Source organism: Aotus nancymaae, unplaced genomic scaffold (assembly GCF_030222135.1).
Source record: "Aotus nancymaae isolate 86718 unplaced genomic scaffold, 86718_ANA_hifiasm-v0.15.2.pri h1tg000009l, whole genome shotgun sequence".
Lineage (NCBI taxonomy): Eukaryota > Metazoa > Chordata > Mammalia > Primates > Aotidae > Aotus > Aotus nancymaae.
Window position 1 is genome coordinate 14034787 of NW_026988420.1, and position 14885 is coordinate 14049671.

The 14885-nt window shown below is 40.8% G+C and overlaps 1 protein-coding gene across 3 annotated transcripts in view; it reads left to right on the forward strand.

Annotated features, from left to right (window-relative positions):
* PHF11 (PHD finger protein 11) overlaps positions 1-14885 on the forward strand; it is a 32134-nt gene that overhangs the window by 3903 nt on the left and 13346 nt on the right. For 2 of the 3 annotated variants that reach the window (XM_064373587.1, XM_064373589.1), the window contains exons 2-3: positions 382-503; positions 11492-11599. In XM_064373587.1, coding sequence (XP_064229657.1) covers positions 382-503; positions 11492-11599 — 230 coding nt within the window. The remainder of the gene's footprint in view (positions 1-381; positions 504-11491; positions 11600-14885) is intronic. The other variant, XM_064373590.1, reaches the window with a different exon arrangement.

Below are 14885 nucleotides of genomic sequence, written 5' to 3' on the forward strand. Positions count from 1 at the left end.
TACTTGAGAGGATCAGTTGAGCTCAGGAGTTCAAGGCTCCAGTCAGCCACTGCTCTCCAGCCTGGGCAACAGAACAAGCCTCTTGTCTCTAAATTTAAAAAAGAAGTCTGCTATAACAGGATGTTTTAGAAAAAAAAAAAAAAAGAAGAAAAAGAAGTCCTCATTATTAGACATTTAGAAATAAGCTCATTATTTTCTTAGCATATTAAAACATTTTTTAAAAGTTGCTTTTCCACTTGGGTCCCCAATTTTTTGTCTCTCTGGGAATTAAGAATCTCTCATAAAAACAAGTGCCCTGCCTTCTACTTTAAGACTGGAAGAGGAGTTAGTGAGACCAAGAAATTCCACTTTTCTACTTCTCACCAGGGATGTTACTTATAGGTGTCTTTCAGGTTGCAGAAAAGATGGAAAAAAGGACATGTGCACTCTGCCCCAAAGATGTCGAGTATAATATCCTGTACTTTGCACAATCAGAGAATATAGCTGCCCATGAAAATTGTTTGGTAAGTTATTTGAAAACATACTTCAAAGTATATGAGTACTTTTAGAGTAGGACACACAAGAATACATAAATGACATTTTGGATACAAAGAATAACAAGTTGGCCATGGTTTGGGTTTTTAAAGGTGAAGATTGGGGAGCATATTTTTCTGATTTTGAACTTTTTCACAACTTATCATCTATGATTACTGTTAGTTTTACTTACAAGGGGTTAAATGCACAAAGAGAAAGAATTGTGGTGAAGAAACTTCTTTATAGATCTTTTTTTTTTCCCCTGAGACAGAGTTTCGCTCTTGTTACCCAGGCTGGAGTGCAATGGCGCAATATCGGCTCACCGCAACCTCCACCTCCTGGGTTCAGGCAATTCTCCTGCCTCAGCCTCCTGAGTAGCTGGGATTACAGGCACGCACCACCATGCCCAGCTAATTTTTTTTGTATTTTCAGTAGAGACGGGGTTTCACCGTGTTGACCAGGATGGTCTCGATCTCTTGACCTCGTGATCCACCCACCTCGGCCTCCCAAAGTACTGGGATTACACTTTATAGATATTTTAATGAAATGCTAAGAACATAACAACTCTGATAGACCTTCTACCCAGATATAATTTCTATCAAAGTCTATAGATTTCTGAGATTTATCCATGTTGGTAAACATAGCTCTAAGTCTTTCATTTTAAATATAATGTTCCATTTCATGACTCTGTCACCATTAACTGTTCTGTTAATGGGCATTTAGTTTTTCCAGTATTGTTTTCTATGACTAACGTTGTCATGAATGTTCTTGTCTAGGTTTCCTTTTCATGTGAGAATTTCCCTAGTCTAGGCATATAGCTAAGAGCAGAATTGTGAGGCACAGGGATGGGGTGTTTCGTACTTAGCTAAATTTGCCAAATTGTTCTTCAAAGGGATTGTACCATTTAATACACCTAACTTATTAGCAGCATGAGAACTGACTAATACACAAGGACATTCTCTCACACTATAACAATATAAACATCAAAATCAAGAAATTTTGTTATACTGCTACCATGTATTCCTCAAATTCACCTGTTGTACTAATATCGTGTGTGTGTGTGTGTGTGTATGTGTTTGTGTGTTTTTGTTTTTTTGAGATGGGGTCTCACTCTTGCCCAGGTCTGGAGTGCAGTGGCATCATCATGCCTGACTGCAGTCTTGACCTCCTGGCTCAAGTGATTCTCCCACCTCAGCCTCCAGAGTAGCTGGGAGTACAGGCATGTGCCACTGCACCCAGCTAATTTTTTGTACTTTCTGTAGAGATGGGGTTTTGCCATGTTGCTCAGATTGGTATCCAACTTTTGGGCTTAAGCAATCCTCCCACCTCAGCCCTCCAAAATGCTGGGATTACAGGCGTGAGCCACCACACCTGGCCTAATAACATTTTTTTTTTCTTTTTTTGAGACGGAATTTCACTCTTGTTACCCAGGCTGGAGTGCAATGGCACGATCTCGGCTCACCGCAACCTCCACCTCCTGGGTTCAAGCAATTCTCCTGCCTTAGCCTCCTGAGCAGCTGGGACTACAGGCATGCACCACCATGCCCAGCTAATTTTTGTATTTTTAGTAGAGACGGGGTTTCACCATGTTGACCAGGATGGTCTCGATCTCTTGACCTCGTGATCCACCTGCCGCAGCCTCCCAAAGTGCTGGGATTATAGGCGTGAGCCACCGCCCCGGCCAGCATTTTTTATAACAAAAGATTTTAGCTCATGAGTTGCCTTTTGTTTTCACATGTCTTAAGTTTTTTCACTTTATTTGGTTAATAATGTGTGTTGTACTTATGTATTTTTTCTGCTCTGAAGCCATTCTTATATTAACATGGTTTAATGTTGATGTTTTATTTTTATTATCTATTTGAGGCAAGGTCTCCCCAGACTGGAGTGCAGTGGCATAATCAAAGTTCATGGCAGCCATGAACTCCTGGGCTTAAGCAATCCTCCTACCTCAGCTTCCTAAGTAGCTAGGACTACAGGCACATACACCATACCCAGCTAATTTTTAATTTTTTTGTAGAGATGGGGTCCAGCTATGTTGCCCAGGCTCACTTCGAACTCCTGACCTCAAGTGATTCTCCTGTCTCAGCCTCCCAAAGTGTTGGGATTACAGGCATGAGCCACTGCTCCCAGCCCCATCATGATGTTTTTATTCTAATATACAGTTGATATTGATTTGCTACTATTTTTTAGTTAACTTTATTGGCATAATTTACATAAAACCAAATGTACCCATTTTGTGTCCAATTCAGAAAGTTTTGAAACATGTAACCATATGAGACCCATGTAACCACTACAACAATCAAGATATAAACATTTCCATTACCACAAAGGGTTTCCCCAATGCTCTGTGCAATCAATTCCTTCCTACTGCAAGTCCCTATAAATTTGTCTTATCTTTTCTCAGATTTCATATTAAAGGAATCCTGTAATTGTCCTCTTTTGTGTCACTTCCTTTGCTCAGTATACTGTTTAGATTCATCCATGTTGCATGTATGTGTATCTTGTTCCTTTTTCATTCTTCATAGTACTTAATTGGTATGCATTATGCATTATCACAATTTTTTTATTCATTCATTTGTTGATAGTCGTGTTATTTCCAGTTTGGAACTCTTATGATAAAAATCAGCTATGAGCATCTGTATATGAGTTTTTCTATCTTTATTTAGGTCTTTTATAAATTTCAAAATTATTCAATAACTTTTATCTATAGCGGAATAGAACTTGGGGTTAGATATATTCCTGGGCTTGTTTTTTGTTTTCTTTTGTTACTTTTTTCTAAAACCTTTTTAAATGAGCTATTATCAGTATATATGAACACTATTGATTTTTTATTTATTGATCTAATCCAGCAACCTTACCAAATTCTTATTAGTTCTAAAAAGTCTAATTTACCTGATTTACCTGGATATATTGTATGCAAACAATCCTCATCTTTAAATAAAGACAATTTTATTTCTTTACCTTTAATATGAGGGACTCAATCTCTTTTTCTTGTTTGATTGTGTTTCTCTTAGATAAATAGCTGGAAGTAGAATTACTGAGTCATAAAGTGAGTGTATGTTTAACTTTAAAAGTAATTGCATTATTTTACATTTCTACTAGTGGTATGTAAGAGTTTCATTTGCTCCTCATCCTCATCAACACTGGGTATTTTCAGTATTGTTACTTTAGCCAGTCTAGTAGATATATATCCATCTCTCTATGGCTTTAATATGCCTGACAGTTAATGATATTAAACATCTTCTCATGTGCTTATTTGCCATTCATAAACCTTCTTTCATTAAGTGTCTGTTCAAATTTTTTGCCCACTTTAAATTGAATTGTCTTATTGAGTTGTGTTTTCTAAATTCTTGATACAAGCCTTTTGTTTAATTATTATACTTTAAGTTCTGGGATACACGTGCAGAATGTGCAGGTTTGTTACCTAGGTATACATGTGCCATGGTGGTTCACTGCACCCATCAACCTGTCATCTACATTATGTATTTCTCCTAATGCTATCTCTCCTAGCCCCCACCCCCAGCAGGCCCCAGTGTGTGATGTTCCCCTCCCTGTGTCCATGTGTTCTTATTGTTCAACTCCCACTTATGAGAGAGAACATGAAGTTTTTGGTTTTCTGTTCTTATGTTAGTTTGCTGAGTATGATGGTTTCCAGCTTCATCCATGTCCCTGCAAAGGACATGAATTTATCCTTTTTTATGTCTGTATAGTATTTCATGGTGTATATGTACCACATTTTCTTTATCCAGTCTATCCTTGATGGACATTTGGGTTGGTTCCAGAGTCTTTGCTATTGTGAATAGTGCCACAATAAATATACATGTATGTGTGTCTTTATAGTAGAATGATTTATACTCCTTTGAGTATATACCCAGTAATGGGACTGCTGGGTCAAATGGTGTTTCTGGTTCTAGATCCTTGAGGAATTGCCACACTGTCTTCCACAATGGTTGACCTAATTTACACTCCCACCAACAATGTAAAAGCATTCCTATTTTTCCACATCCTCTCCAGCATCTGTTGTTTCCTGACTTTTTAATGATCACCATTCTAACTGGCGTGAGGTGGTATCTCATTGTGGTTTTGATTTGCATTTCTCTAATGACCAGTGATGATGAGCATTTTTTCATATGTTTGTTGGCTGCATAAATGTCTTCTTTTGAGAAGAGTCTGTTCATATCCTTTGCCTACTTTTTGATGGGGTTGTTTTTTTCTTGTAAATTTAAGTTCTTTGTAGATTCTGGATATTAGCCTTTCATCAGATGGATAGATTACAAAAATATTCTCCCATTCTGTAGGTTGCCTGTTCACTCTGATGATAGTTTCTTTTGCTGTGCAGAAGCTCTTTAGTTTAATTAGATCCCATTTGTCAATTTTGGCTTTTGTTGCCATTGCTTTTGGTCATTAAGTCTTTGCCCATGCCAAGTCCTGAATAATATTGCTTGGGTTTTCTTCTAGGGTGTTTATGGTTTTAGTTCTTACATTTAAGTCTTTAATCTATCTTGAGTTAATTTTTGTAAGGTGTAAGGAAGGGGTTTTCTGCATATGGCTAGACAGTTTTGCCAACACCATTTATTAAATAGGGAATCCTTTCCCCATTGCTTGTTTTTGTCAGGTTTGTCAAAGATCAGATGTTTGTAGATGTGTGGTGTTATTTCTGAGGCCTCTGTTCTGTTCCATTGATCTATATATCTGTTTTGGTACCAGTATCCTGCTGTTTTGGTTATTGTAGCCTTGTAGTATAGTTTGAAGTCATGTAGCATGATGCCTCCAGCTTTGTTCGTTTTGCTTAGGATTGTCTTGGCTATGCAAGCTTCTTTCTGGTTCCATGTGAAACTTAAAGTAGTTTTTTTTCTAATTTTGTGAAGAAAGTCAATGGTAGCTTGACAGGGATAGCACGGAATCTATAAATTACTTTGGGCAGTATGGCCATTTTCACAATGTTGATTCTTCCTATCCATGAGCATGGAATATTTTTCCATTTGTTTGTGTCCTTTCTTATTTATTTGAGCAGTGGCTTGTAGTTCTCCTTGAAGAGGTCCTTCACATCCCTTATAAGTTGTACTCTTAGATATTTAATTCTCTTTGTAGCAATTGTGAATGGAAGTTTACTCATGATTTGACTCTCTGTTTGTCTATTATGTGTGAATAGGAATGCTTGTGATTTTTGCACATTGATTTTGTATCCTGAAACTTTGCTGAAGTTGTTTATCAGCTTCAGGAGATTTGGAGCTCAGATGATGGGGTTTTCTAAATACACAGTCATGTCATCTGCAAACAGAGACAATTTGACTTCCTTTTTTCCTGTTTGAATAGCCTTTGTTTCTTTCTCTTGCCTGATTGCCCTGGTCAGAACTTTCAATACTATGTTGAATAGGAATGGTGAGAGAGGGCATCCTTGTCTTGTGCCAGTTTTCAAAGGGAATGCTTCCAGTTTTTGCCCATTCACTATGATATTGGCTGTGGGTTTTTCAGAAATAGCTCTTATTATTTTTAGATACATTCCATCAATACATAGTTTATTGAGAATTTTTAGCATGAAGGGCTGTTGAGTTTTATCGAAGGCCTTTTCTGCATCTATTGAGATAATCATGTGGTTTTTGTCATTGGTTCTGTTGATGTGATGGATTACATTTATTGATTTGCATATGTTGAACAAGTCTTGCATTCTGGGGATAAAGCTGACTTGATATTAGAGGATACCTTTTTTGATGTCCGCTGTATTCAGTTTGCCAGTATTTTATTGAGGATTTTCGCATCGATGTTCATAAGGATATTGACCTGAAATTTTCTTTTTTTGTTGTGTCTCTACCAGGTTTTGGTATCAGGATGATGCTGGCCTCATAAAATGAGTTAGGGAGGAGTCCCTCTTTTTCTGTTGTTTGGAATAGTTTTAGAAGGAATGGTATCAGCTCCTCTTTGTACCTCTGGTAGAATTCAGCTGTGAATCCGTCTGGTCCTGAACTTTTTTTGGTTGGTAGGCTATTAATTGCTGCCTCAATATCAGAACTTGTTATTGGTCTATTCAGAGATTCAACTTCTTCCTGATTTAGTCTTGGGGAGGGGGTGTCTGTGACCAAGAATTTATCCATTTCTTCATGAATTTCTAGTTTATTTGCATAGAGGTGTTCATAGTATTCTCTGATGGTAGTTTGTATTTCTGTGGGATTGGTGGTGATATCCCCTTTATCATTTTTTATTGCATTTATTTGATTCTTCTCTCTTTTATTCTTTATTAGTCTGGCTACCTATCTATTTTGTTGATCTTTTCAAAAAACAGCTCCTGGATTCATTGATTTTTTTTTTTTTTTTTTTTTTTTTTGGAAGGGTTTTTCATGTCTCTGTCTCCTTCAGTTCTGCTCTTAGTTATTTCTTCTCTTCTGCTAGCTTTTGAGTTTGTTTGTTCTTGCTTCTCTAGTTCTTTTAATTGTGATGTTAGGGTGTCAATTTTAGATCTTTCCTGCTTTCTCTTGTAAGCATTTAGTGCGGTAAAGTTCCCTCTAGATACTGCTTTAAATGTGTCCCAGAGATTCTGGTACATTGTGTCTTTGTTCTCATTGGTTTCAAAGAACTTCTTTATTTCTGACTTCAATTCAGTATTTACCCAGTAGTCATTCAGGAACAGGTTGTTCAGTTTCCATGTAGTTTTGCAGTTTTGAGTGAGTTTCTTAATCCAGAGTTCTAATTTGATTGCACTGTGGTCTGAGAGATTGTTATGATTTCCGTTCTTCTGCATTTGCTGAGGCATATTTTATTTCCAATTATGTGGTCAGTTTTAGAATAAGTGTGATGTGGTACTGAGAAGAATGTATATTCTGCTGATTTGGGATGGAGAGTTCTGTAGATGTCTATTAGGTCTGCTTGCTCCAGAGCCGAGTTCAAGTCCTGAATATCCTTGTTAATTTTCTGTCTCGTTGATCTGTCTAATATTGGCAGTGGGGTGTTAACGTCTCCCACTATTATTGTGTGGGAGTCTAAGTCTCTCTGTAGGTCTCTAAGAACTTGCTTTATGAATCTGGGTGCTCCTGTATTGGGTGCATATATATTTAGGATAGTTAGCTCTTCTTGTCACATTGATCCCTTTATGTAATACCCATATTTGTCTCTTTTGATCTTTGTTGGTTTAAAGTCTGTTTTTATCAGAGATTAGGATTGCAAACCCTGCCTTTTTTTTTCTTTCCATTTGCTTGGTAAATATTCCTCCATCCCTTTATTTTGAGCCTACGTGTGTCTTTGCATGTGAGATGGGTCTCCTGAATACAGCACACTGATGATGGGTCTTGACTCTATCCAGGTTGCCAGTCTGTGTCTTTAAACTGGGGACTTTAGCCCATTTACATTTAAGGTTAATATTTTATGTGTGAATTTGATCATGTCATTATGATACTAGCTGGTTATTTTGCCCATTAGTTGATAAAGTTTCTTCATAATGTTGATGGTCTTCACAATTTGGTACGTTTTTGCAGTGGCTGGTACCGGTTGTTCCATTCCATGTTTAGTGCTTCCTTAAGGAGCTCTTGTAAGGCAGGCCTAGTGGTGACAAAATCTCTCAGCATTTGCCTGTCTGTAAAGGATTTTATTTTCCCTTAACTTATGAAACTTACCAATTTCTTCTTGATTTTCTAGTTTATTTGCGTAAAGGTGTTCATAGTATTCTCTGATGGCAGTTTGTATTTCTGTGGGATCTGATTTGTATTTGTTTGGCTGGATATGAAATTCTGGGTTGAAAATTCTTTAAGAATGTTGAATATTGGTCCCCACTCTCTTCTGGCTTGTAGGGTTTCTGCAGAGAGATCGCTGTTTGTCTCATGGGCTTCCCTTTGTGTGTAACCCGTTTTTCTCTGGCTGCCCTTAACAGTTTTTCCTTCATTTCAACCTTGGTAAATCTGACGATTATGTGTCTTGGGGTTGCTCTTCTCAAGGAGTATCTTTGTGGTGTTCTATGTATTTCCTGAATTTGAATGTTGGCCTGTCTTGCTAGGTTGGGGAAGTTCTCCTGGATAATATCCTGAAGAGTGTCTTCCAACTTGATTCCATTCTTCCCATCACTTTCAGGTACACCTATCAAATGTAGATTTGGTCTTTTCACATAGTCCCATATTTCTTGGAGACTTTGTTCTTTCCTTTTTATTATTTTTTTCTCTAATCTCATCTTCTTGCTTCATTTCATTAAGTTGATCTTCAATCTCTGATATCCTTTCTTCTACTTGATGGATTCAGCTATTGATACTTGTATATGCTTCATGAAGTTCTCATGCTGTGTTTTTCAGCTCTATCAGGTCATTTATGTTTTTCTCTAAACTGGTTATTCTAGTTAGCAATTCATCTAACCTTTTTTCAGTGTTCTTAGCTTTCTTGAATTGGGTTAGCACATGCTCCTTTAGCTCGCAGGAGTTTGTTATTACCCACCTGGATCCTACTTCTGTCAGTTGGTCAAACTCCGTCCAGTTTTGTTCCCTTGCTCGTGAGGCGTTATGATCCTTTGGAGGAGAAGAGGTGTTCTGGGTTTTGGAAATTTCAGTCTTTTTGAGCTGGTTTTTCCTCCTCTTCATGGATTTATCTACGTTGGTCTTTGATGTTGGTGACCTTTGGACAGGGTTTTTGTGTGGATGTCCTTTTTGTTGATGTTGATGCTATTCCTTTTGTTAGTTTTCCTTCTAACAGGCCCCTCTGCTGCAGGTCTGCTGGAGTTTGCTGGAGGTCCACTCCAGACCCTGTTTGCCTGAGTATCACCAGCAGAAGCTGCAGAATAGCAAAGATTCCTGCTGTTCCTTCCTCTGGAAGCTTCATCTCAGAGGGGCACCCACCAGATGCTAGCCAGAGCTCTCCTGTATGAGGTGTCTGTTGGCCCCTACTGGGAGTTGTCTCCCAATCAGAGACATGGGGGTCAGGGACCCACTTGAGGAAGCAGTCTGACCCTTAGCAGAGCTCAAGTGCTGTGCTGGGAGATCCGCTGCTCTTTTCAGAGCCACCAGGTAGGGACATTTAAGTCTGCTGAAGTTGTGCCCACAGCTGCCGCTTCCCCCAGGTGCTCTGTCCCAGGGAGAGGGGGGTTTTATCTATAAGCCCCTGACTGGGGCTGCTGCCTTTTTTTTTTTCAGAGATGCTCTGCCCAGAGAGGAGGCAGTCAGGCCATAGCGGCCTTGCTGAGCTGCAGTGGGCTTCACCGAGTTTGATCTTCTAGGAGGCTTTGTTTACACTGTGAGGGTAAAACCGCATACTCAAGCCTCAGCAATGGCAGATGCCTCTCCCCACACCAAGCTCAAGCCTCCCAGGTCAAGCTCAGACTGCTGTGCTGCCAGCAAGAATTTCAAGCCAGTGGATCTTAGCTTGCTGGGCTCTGTGAGGGTGGGACCTGCCAAGCCAGACCACTTCGCTCCCTGGCTTCTGCTCCCTTTCTGGGGGAGTGAACAGTTCTATTTAGCTGGCATTCCAGGCACCACTGAGGTAGGAAAAAAAAAACTGGCTGGGTGCAGTGGCTTATGCCTGTAATCCCAGCACTTTGGGAGACCAAGACAGGCAGATCACAAGGTCAGCAGTTCAAGACCAGCCTGGCCAACATGATAAAACCCCATCTCTACTAAAAATACAAAAAAAAAAAAAAATTAGCTGGTCATGGTGGTGCGTGCCTGTAATCCCAGCTACTCTGGAGGCTGAGGCAGGAGAACTGCTTGAACCCAGGAGATGGAGGTTGTGGTGAGCGGAGATCATGCCATTGTACTCCAGCCTGGGTGACAGAGCAAGACTCCATCTCAAAAAACAAACAAAAAACTCTGCAGCTAGCTCAGTATCACCCAAATGGCCACCCAGTTTTGTGCTTGAAACCCAGGGTCTTGGTGTCATAGGCACGGGAGGGAATCTCCTGGTCTGTGGGTTGTGAAGACTGTGGGAAAAGTGCAGTATCTGGGCCAGAGTGCACTGTTAGTCATGGTGCAGTCACTAATGGCTTCTCTTGGCTAGGAGAGGGAGTTCCCCGACCCCTTGTGCTTCCTGGGTGAGGCGCCACCCTATCCTGCTTCAGCTCACCCTCTGTAGGCTGCACCTACTGTCCAACCAGTCCCAGTGAGATGAACCAGGTACCTCAGTTGGAAATGCAGAAATCACTCACCTTCTGCATCGATCTTGCTGGGAGCTGCAGACCGGAGCTGTTCCTATTCGGCCATCTTGACAGCAATCCCTCTGGATACAAGTCTTTGGCAGAGATAATGTATTGTAAATAATTTCTCCGAGTCTCTGGCTTGCCTTTTTGTTTTCTTAGCAATGTTTTTCAAAGACAATTTTTATTTTGATGGAATCCAACTTGTTTTTTCTTTATGGTTTCTGCTTTTTATAAGAAATCTTTGTCTATGCCAATGTCACCAAAATTTACTCATGTTTTTCATGCCCGTTTGTTATTTGAGTATAATATGTGAAACACTGATCTTCAATTCAGAAGATTTGGATTCTTCTGGTTTCAAGTAGCACATAAAGACTTAAGCTACCTACACATAAAAGGGGGTTTGTAACAAGGTTTTGGGGGCTTTTCATGTTTCCTAAAGGCAGGCATGCAGGTGAGTGTAAGAAACAGAGGTAGAAAACCATTGGGAACCTAGAATGTCCTCTTTCTAGCCCTTGTTTTTCTTTCTTTGTGGACTGACTTGCTCTGACCACGTGGCTTCAGCTATTGCTCAAAGCCCATTCCACACTTTTAGGATAGGGGATCAGATTGACCTACCTTGGCGTCAGGGTTCTACCCAGGTCCAATGAGTTATTAGAGGTCAGGATTACAGAGTATAAAACATGCCTAGAAACTAGAGTCATTCCCAGAGAAGTGGGATGGCTTATGGTCTGCTCATCCACCCCCAAAGTTGCCACTGTTTCACCCCTAGTCCATTTTCCACTTCTGGTTCGATTTTCCACTTTTGGTATGATTTTCTGACATGTCACTTCCAATATTACTTTGTGCCTACTCTGGATTTTTTTTTTTCGATTTCTACAGCTGTATTCTTCAGGACTTGTGGAATATGAGGATCATGATCCACTTAATCTCGATAGAAGTTTTGATGTGGAATCGGTAAAGAAAGAAATCCAGAGAGGAAGGAAGTTGGTAAGTGTAAATGATGTTCTTTCATATACTGGATGAACAGACCCTCAGGGGAGGCATTCCAAAGGAAGTCTATTTGACTGATAAACCAGGGATAGAGAAGCATCTTGGAGAGCTGAAAGAAGTAGGACCTATATTGGAAAGCTCGATTCAACCTAACATTGAATTTTTTTTGAGACCGAGTTTTACTCTTGTTGACCAGGCTAGAGTGCAGTGATGCAATCTTAGCTTACTGCAACCTCAGCCTCCTGGGTTCAAGTGATTCTCCTGCCTCAGCCTCCTGAGTAGCTGGGGTTACAGGCATGGGACACCATGCCTAGCTAACTTTTGTATTTTTATTAGAGACGGGGTTTCACCATGTTGGCCAAGCTGGTCTCGAACTCCTGACCTCAGGTGATCCACTTGCCTTGGCTTCCCAGAGTGGTGGGATTACAGGTAAGCTACCACACCCGGCCAACATTTAATATTTTAAAATAAACTACCATATACTTTACCAATAAAGTAGATCTGAGTTGGAATGCTTTTGCCGTAGGTAGAAGAAAGTGAGTAGAAAGTAAGAAAGTAGAAGAAACGGACTTGTACAAAGAAGATACTTATTTTTTCACTTGATCAGAGAAAACACCTGCTTTCCAAGTTGATTGATTCAGTGGCTTGATAATGTCATCAGGGGCCCAGGTTCTTCCTCTCTGGTCTCCTGTCCCCAAAATCAACTGGTCTCCTTGTGGTTATAGAGTGGCCACAGGCAGCAACTGGAGCATCAAGCTTTCTTATTCATATCCAGTGAGAGAAAGGTCATCCCTACACATGGAATAACAGCCCTTCTGAAAGTTTAATTAGGATGCTCCCCTCTTTCTGCACCAGCTGCTGGGGGTGGCCAAAACTAATCAGGGTCTACCCTGGGAGCAAGGTCAGCTCCCCATGGGTCATAAGGGGCTATCTAGGAAGGAAAAAATGCTGAGAAGTCATCCCACTGGGCTTACTGCAGCAACTTCCTCTCAAGGACCCTACATATCTTAGCAAGCAGGACAGCAAGTGTGAGCACCTCACACTGACTACAACCACAAGGTTAATGCCTGGGGAAAAACATTTATTTAGGCCTGCAAGGCATCGGCATCAGCAGCATCCTCCATTAGGTATGTTGCATATATTGCTCTAGGTGAACTCCCAGCTATAGGTAAAATTATGCCCGTTTTGTAAATTGAAGAAATGGAAAGTTCAGAGTGAAAGGGAACAGTCCAGATGGAATTCTGAAAATTATGCTCTCTTAGGCCATGTACACAATACTGTAGTAGGCCCTGAAGCAAGTCATAAAAATGGAGTGTGTGTGGGCTGGGCATGGTGGTGAATGCCTGTAATCCCAGCACTTTGGATTTTTTTCTTCTGTAACTTGCCAGTTACCATTTTTCTGCAGGTTATAAGAATCTTAGTACTTTATCTAATATGCCTGTAATCCCAGCCAAGGCAGGAGGATTGCTTGAGCCCAGGAGCTTGAGACCAACATAGTGGGACCCTGTCTTTTCCAAAAAAGAAAAATAATTAGCTCAGCACAGTGGCATATACCTGTAGCTGTAGCTACTTGGGAGGCTGAGGTGGGAGGATTGTTGAGCCTGGAAAGTTGAGGCTGTGGTGAGCTATGATCACGCCACTGTACTCCAGCCTGGGCAACAGAGGGAGACTCAAATTAAAAAAAAAAAAGTATGTGGATCCTGCTTTCAATGTCTATGCTATACTAATTAATACTTGGCAAGACTGGCTACTGACATCATTAGTGCTGACAGTGCCGCATCCCTAGGATTTCAGGTGTGATGAGCTGGGTGAACAGGGAGCCTCTCTGATTAGAAAGTAGCAGACAAACCTCAAGTGAAATATTTTTGTTGCTCTTCACTAACTGGATTTGAGTGGGGAGACATAGAGTTAAAGAAAGCTCCGTGAAATTGTAGTGGTCATCCAGATATGAAAAGACACAGGCTAAGAAATGAGGGCAGTTGACTGGAGGCACTAATATTTGGGGACACAGGCTAAGAAATGAGGGCAGTTGACTGGAGGCACTAATATTTGGAGGGAAGCAGGTACCTGAGGGTTTCTGCAGACCTTGGGATGCAACTTCCCTACTGGGAGGGCTTTGGGATGGGTTGGAAGTGGAGGATAAAGGACAGAAGAGAGAAAAGTCACCTGAGGTAATAGTTACCCACTCACAGCATTTATGGAACCCTTGGAATATGTGGGCAGATACATGGCACACACCCATGGGAGGGACAGGCCAGTGCTGTTGTGGTTTCAGTACAGCTGGGCAAGTGCTTTAAGGGCAAGCAGCAAGGGCTCTCAGCAAGCAGGCTCCTACCTAGGATTCAGACTACCACAATAGTATGTCAGAGTAAAGTGGCCAAACCACACACACACACACACACACACACACACACACACACACACACACACATATTCCCCATCTAAACCTGCTCATTCTTCATCCCAATAAACAGCACTGTCATTATCCACTTGCCCACACCAGAAGTCTAAGGACTCTCTTTTCCTCGTCAACCTCCCAGCCCAACATCAAGCCCATGGGCATTAACGCCTAGATGCATCTTGCATCCATCTGCCCACTTCATTCAATGTCATTAATACACCATAGTGAAGTCACTGATCTTGTTCTCTGAGCGAGTACTGACACTTGCCCCACTGTCTCTTCTGCCATCCCTATCCCAGCTCATAGTTCTCCACCCAGCAGCAGCCCAGCAGCCTGAATGATCTTTCAAAAATGTTAATCAGTTTATGTTCCCCTTGCATAAAGATAAAACCCAACTCCTTACTCTGGCATGTAAGCCCCACATGATCTAGCCCTTACTTACCCCTCTGATCATCCCTGAGACTTCCCTGTGCCCACCTCGCTGCTCCAACAGCACTGGCCATCTGTATACTCATGTATTTTTAAATGAATACATGTTTATTAGCCACTTGTATTTTTTTCTTCTGTAATTTGCCAGTTACCATTTTTCTGCAGGTTATAAGAATCTTAGTACTTTATCTAATATGCTGCAAACATTTTTCTTTCAATCTTTTCCTTGTCTTTTAAATATTTTTAATGCCCTCACTATAAAAATGGAAGTTTAAAATGTTTGTATAGTAGGCGGTCATTTTTTTTGGAGACTGATTCTCCCTCTGTCATCCAGGTTGGAGTGCAGTGGTGCAGTCACAGCTCACTGCAGCCTTGATTTCCTGGGCCCACACCATCTTCTGGCTTCAGCCTCTCAAATAGCTGGGATACAGGACTGAGTGTGCCACTATGCCT